The sequence below is a fragment of the Acipenser ruthenus genome, chromosome 8 (genome assembly GCF_902713425.1).
Source record: "Acipenser ruthenus chromosome 8, fAciRut3.2 maternal haplotype, whole genome shotgun sequence".
Taxonomy (NCBI): Eukaryota; Metazoa; Chordata; class Actinopteri; order Acipenseriformes; family Acipenseridae; genus Acipenser; species Acipenser ruthenus.
The window spans coordinates 50,719,202-50,725,147 of NC_081196.1; the positions used below are offsets into that span (position 1 = coordinate 50,719,202).

At 46.1% G+C, this 5,946-nt stretch overlaps 1 protein-coding gene across 2 annotated transcripts in view; it reads right to left on the reverse strand.

Moving 5' to 3' along the window:
• Positions 1-1,950: 1,950 nt before the first annotated feature.
• The window catches only part of LOC131737788 (zinc finger protein 446-like), a 5,784-nt gene continuing 1,788 nt past the window's right edge, over positions 1,951-5,946 (reverse strand). For both annotated transcript variants that reach the window (XM_059029147.1, XM_059029146.1), the window contains one exon: positions 1,951-2,258. In XM_059029147.1, coding sequence (XP_058885130.1) covers positions 2,251-2,258 — 8 coding nt within the window. In that variant the 3' untranslated portion in view covers positions 1,951-2,250. The remainder of the gene's footprint in view (positions 2,259-5,946) is intronic.

Sequence of the window (5,946 nt, forward strand, 5' to 3'; positions counted from 1 at the left end):
GAGAGTGGCCACTTTGGCCATCAACCCTCCATAGGCTGTGTTGGATTTCTTGACACAGATATGTAGATGTGAAACTGCTGTGTATCGTATATCTGTTATATTGTTGTGCAATATTTATTATGCACGCTATAAGTAAAAATACAGTACTAAGTTATGGTAGAAAAAAGTGTTACACTAGTTTATTTCTATTCAGTGTTATTATGTCAAATGGTAATCTACACCTGTTAATAGAATAATATCATGTTTACAGATGTATATTGTATGTTGTACTGTATGTAACCACTTTAAAAAGATTCCTAAACTAAATGTTATATAATTATTAAAAACTATGATTAAAATGTTGCACATTTAGTAAATTTGAAAAGAATATAACATGTGTTTCTTTCAAAACTTCACATGTGAGACATAGTGAATGGGAAGCGTGTGACTGGAAAGATTCATTAACTGTAACCTGTAAGAAATTATTTCTGTTCTATTTGCTGTACAGGACTGAACTGCCTGGTGCTGGTCAGTACATCTGTAGAATCTGTCAAAAAAATATATATATATATATATTGATTGTAGGTGCTGCAATATAAATGCTGCGTTCAAAGTACTATTATGGGGGCTAACCTTTGCAGGATTTGATCATCAGGCAACCCGGTTACCATGGAAATATATAATTAAACATGTGGTGCAACTATGATTCATCTGGAGAAATGAGTCTCAATGAAAATGAGAAGTACTTATTCATTCTCCATATCGTACAGCTTAACTAACTGTTCAAGTCATAGACTGTTAGCCATATGGTTTCTACTGTCAGCACTTTATTTGTATTACTATTGTTGGATACTATGGAAAAATACTGCTTTATAAAATGGCAAGAATAGAGGGAGTAATCTCATTGGCTCAAGTGTTCTAACCTGTGCAGATATGTCGCCATACCTTTTAGAACCATTCTGCCTGATTCACTCGACAAGCAATTCCCTTTGGAAGGGGTGTCCGTGCTGAACAACGCCCCTGGGTGTGCGGATATTGGACCGTATTTAAACACCCTGTAATGGGGTATTGTTTTCATATATTATTCCTTTGTAGTAAACTGAATCTGTGGTGCACTTGATACATGTGCTCATAAAATGGCTTGGAAATTAAGTCAAGGGATCCAACTAGTGCAGACTGGTTAGTCTTAGCCATTTTTATAACAATTCAGTACCTCTGATCTTTACCAGAGTATTTACGAGCAACTTTTTACAAGTCTTTGGAGGAAAAAAGGAAATCATTTCCGTTTTTCTTTGTTGAATAAGCCATATATAACAACGGGCTGCTGCATGTAAATACACCTGTTGAGCTCAGAAGAACTGTTCTTTTAGCTTGGTATTATGATCCCTGTTTTTTTTTTGTGCAAAAGGTACATCTGGGTTACATCTGTAAAGCCTGTATCTGTCACTAATACAAAAATCCAATGGTTTTAAAAAATATATATAACTCGGTGGGACTTGTATTTAAACATGTTTATTCATTCTTTGCTCTGTGTCACCATGACTCGCATTGTGCAAAATACTTATCAATTTACTAATATTTGATTTGCGATCAATTCGCGATAAGTAATATCCAGTATTACATAGAGGTGATTTTAAAAGCCAAAAACAAGTGCTGAACCATTAAGCTTTCAAGTACCTTTAAAAGTGGTGTAACAGTGGTGTATACCTGTATTACATCAACAGGCTGCCTATAGACAGTGTAATACACACGGCTAAAGCAGTGTGTGATGCAATGCATGAAACAGCTCCCCACTCCACACTTATTAGCGGCATGTGATTATCAATAATCAAATCTCGTTTTTTTGTTCCTACTATACTCTGCATTGTCTTTCAAAAGAAGCATTTCTTTAATACTGTTTTAATATGGTTTGTTCTGATGAATTAGCCACATAGCGATGGAGAAGTGTGACAGGTAGCTGAGTGGGTGATAGGGAAATAAAAGAAACCAGTCTCGATTTTCACTTTTACTGCTGCCCGGCTTTATTTGGCCACAATAGAAATAATAATGGAGCCGGGATACACAACGATGTGTAACCCGGCAACCACAAAGCAAAAGGAACAGGGGGGGGGAGGAAAAAGAACTTCACAAAAACGAACCAAAAACAACGAGGACGGAAAATAACAAAACAAAACAATCGTCCGTCCTTCCTCCTTCCCCTGAGGTAAAACAGGGCGGGACCAGCGTAGCACTTCCGGGTTCGCTCCTCCCGTCTCGCTCCCGAGCGTCCCGTTAGTGCTCTAATAAGTAAAATAAAAACAAGGGGGTTAACAGGGAACCTCTGGGCCAACCAACCGTCCTTCTTATTTCTTTTCCCCTCTTTATTTGTACTCCGTTTGAGTTGCCACTGTTTTCTCTCTTTCTCTCTCTCTGTCTCTCACCGTACCTTGCCAGAAGGAACAGAGCCCCGGGCCACGCCCCCTTTTGTACGCTCCGTCCCGCTCCCATTGGGCAGCGTGGGCAATCGCCGTTGACCAATGCGCGATTGCCACAGCGCTCCCCGTCTGGGTTGATGACGTTGCGCACCGTGGCTCTGCCTGTTCCTCCTCTCCACAGCCCTCACCGGTCGGAAGGGAGATCTAAAACAAGAATTCATTCTCTCTTTGTCACATATCCCACCGCTCAGAGTGGAGCCGAAGGAACACTCGGCCAAACCTACCATCCCCATTACTCCCCCCTCCCGGGAAAAATAATCAGCGTTTTGGTGATCTTTCCCCGCACGATGCACCATATGATACATATAAGGCTGCAATGCCAAATACCACCGAGTTATTCGAGCATTGCTATCCTTCATAGTGCTTAACCATCTGAGTGGGGCGTGGTCCGTGACCAGATCAAATGAATGTCCCAGTAAGTAATATCTGAGGGAGTGAGTTGCCCATTTAATGGCTAAACACTCCTTCTCCACAACCGAGTAGTTGCGCTCCCGAGGAAGCATTTTTTTGCTGATGTAGAGAATGGGGTGTTCCACCCCGTTAACTTTCTGGGACAAGACCGCCCCCAAACCAACTTCTGACGCGTCGGTATGGAGGAGGAATCTCTTGCTAAAGTCTGGTGCTATCAGCGCAGGAGCCTGGCATAGTTTTTGTTTAATGGTCTCAAACGCCCCCTGACACTCTTCTGACCACTTGATTAAATTTGGCGCACATTTCTTAGTGAGGTCCACCAGGGGATTGACCACGGTGGCATACTCGGGGATAAAGCGGCGGTAATAACCAGCCAATCCCAATAGTGACCTCACCTGGGACTTGGTCTTGGGGACAGCTGCATCCACCAAAGCCTGGACCTTGGTGGCTACAGGTTTCACCCGTCCATTTCCCATGATAAATCCTAAATACTGCGTTTCTAATTTAGCAAACGCACATTTCCTCAGGTTAGCTGTCAGCCGGGCAGCCCTTAGAGACTGAAGGACGGCTTCAAGTCGAATTACATGCTCTCTCCAGGTGGAGCTATATATAACCACATCGTCAATATACGCTGCTGCATACTCACGATGGGGATGAAACACCTCGTCCATCAGTCTCTGAAAGGCGGCGGGCGCACCATGTAGCCCAAACGGCATGGTTTTAAAATGGAACAGCCCATCCGGAGTTGAAAATGCCGTTTTTTCACATGAATCACGGGTCAAAGGGATCTGCCAATATCCCTTCGTCAGGTCCAGAGTTGAGATGAACCTGGCCGTTCCCAGTCGGTCGAGGAGTTCGTCGATCCGAGGCATGGGGTAGGCGTCGAACTTGGCGATAGCATTGACCTTTCGAAAATCAACACAGAAGCGATTAGTGCCGTCCTTTTTGGCCACTATAACGATGGGACTGCACCACTCGCTTCTGGAAGGCTCAATGACCCCAAGTTCAAGCATCGCCCTCACCTCGTTCTGGACGCCACTCCGCCGGCTTTCTGGGATCCGGTAGGGCCTCTCCCGAACAGTGACCCCTGGCGGAGTAATAACAGCATATTTGGTAAGGTTAGTTCTGCCGGGCACATCAGAAAACACATCCCCAAATTTCCCGATCAACTTACGCAATTCTATTTGCTGATCTGGAAGTAACTGTTCCCCCATTGAAATCTGGCTGGGGCTAGGGGCCTCTATACAGGGTCCTAAGTCATCCTCCACCTCGCCTGGGGCTATGAATAAGACCTCCCTTGCCTTCCAGGGCTTTAATAAATTGACGTGATAAATTTCTGTTTTGTTACGGCGATCGGGCTGTCTAATTTCATAATTCACTACTCCTACAGCCCGTATCACTTCATATGGCCCCTGCCATTTAGCACACAGTTTCGACTCCAATGACGGAAGAAGCAGCATTACTTTATCTCCTGGCCGAAAGGTTCGAATTCGTGCATTAGTATTGTAATGCTGCTGTTGCCGATGTTGAGCCGATCTAAGATTATCTTGAGCCAATCGACCAATTAAATCGAGGCGATCCCGCAGTAGGAGCACATGCTGCACTACATTTTTAGAGGAGCCCTTGTGTTCTTCCCAACCTTCTCTCAACAGGTCGAGGATGCCCCGTGGCTGCCGGCCATACAGCAGCTCAAAGGGGGAAAATCCCGTTGAGCTCTGAGGCACCTCTCTCACTGCGAAGAGGAGATAAGGAAGAAGAGTAGCCCAATGTTTCTGCTCCTGACTCACAAACCGTCTCAACATTTGCTTCAAAGTTTGGTTAAAACGTTCCACCAGTCCATCCGTTTGGGGATGATAAACCGATGTCCTGATGGGACGTATTTTTAGAATTTTATACACTTGCTGTAGCGTTTTCGATAAAAAGTTCGTTCCATGATCAGTTAATATTTCTTTTGGGATCCCTACTCTAGCCATAATCTGACTTAACTCTTTCGCAATTGCAGTGGCACTAGTGGACCGCAGCGGAACTGCTTCCGGGTACCGCGTCGCATAATCCACCATTACTAATATGTGTGTGTACCCGGAATCAGAAGGCAGCACTGGCCCAACTATGTCCATTGCAACGCGTTCAAAGGGAATGGAGACAATGGGCAGTGGGACCAAAGGGGCGGGGCGCACTCGACCCGGCGCTACTCTCTGACAGTCCGGGCAGGTAGCTACATATTTCGCCACCTCGGTGTAGAGCCCTGCCCAATAAAATCGAGCCAGTATCCTGTCCCTCGTCTTGTCAACACCAAGATGTCCTGCAAAGGGGACGTCATGCGCCAGCCTCATGACCTCTGGTCGACAGGACGGGGGAACCATCAACTGTTTGACAGGCTGTCCTGTGCCCGGGGCGGGGTTTACTCTATATAGCAAGTGCCCCTCTACAACGAAATGAGGATATACCAGCGCCCCAATGCCATCAACATCCTTACCCTCAATAGACCGGACCTGTTCCCAAGCGTGCACCAGTGTGGGGTCGTTGTTTTGCTCCCACACTAGGTCCGCGCTTGAGGCCCACACGTCCGGGATATCGACGGGGGCTGGAGCAGTCTCTGCCCTCGAGGGTCCAGTAACCTCGCCCGCCCGGTCACACTGTGTCCCCACCCCCTTCGATTGGCGTTTGGGACCATCAGAACCTTCCCCCGCCAGTCCCCAGCCGTGTCTCATCGATGCGCCCTCCCACTTTTCCTTCCGTCTCTCCTTACGTGTTTTCCTAGGACGGAAAAGGGGAGAAAACAGTTCGGCGTGGAAAGGAAAAACGGTACCAATGACTTCCTTTCCTCGGGAATCTGCCGTGTTTACACGTGTGGTCGAGGCTGCCGATACTTTTAGTAAATCTTTATATTGCGGCCAGTCTCGACCCAGAATAACTGGGTGTGGTAACTTCTCGGCCACCCCCACTACTAGGTGGCGCTTTATCGGACCTACCGATAAGTATACTTTTAGAGTGGGGTATGTCGCCGTATCCCCATGGATACAGGAGATCGCCACCTGGCCTTGTGGCTGCCACGACATACCGCCAAGGAGAGCTGTTCGAA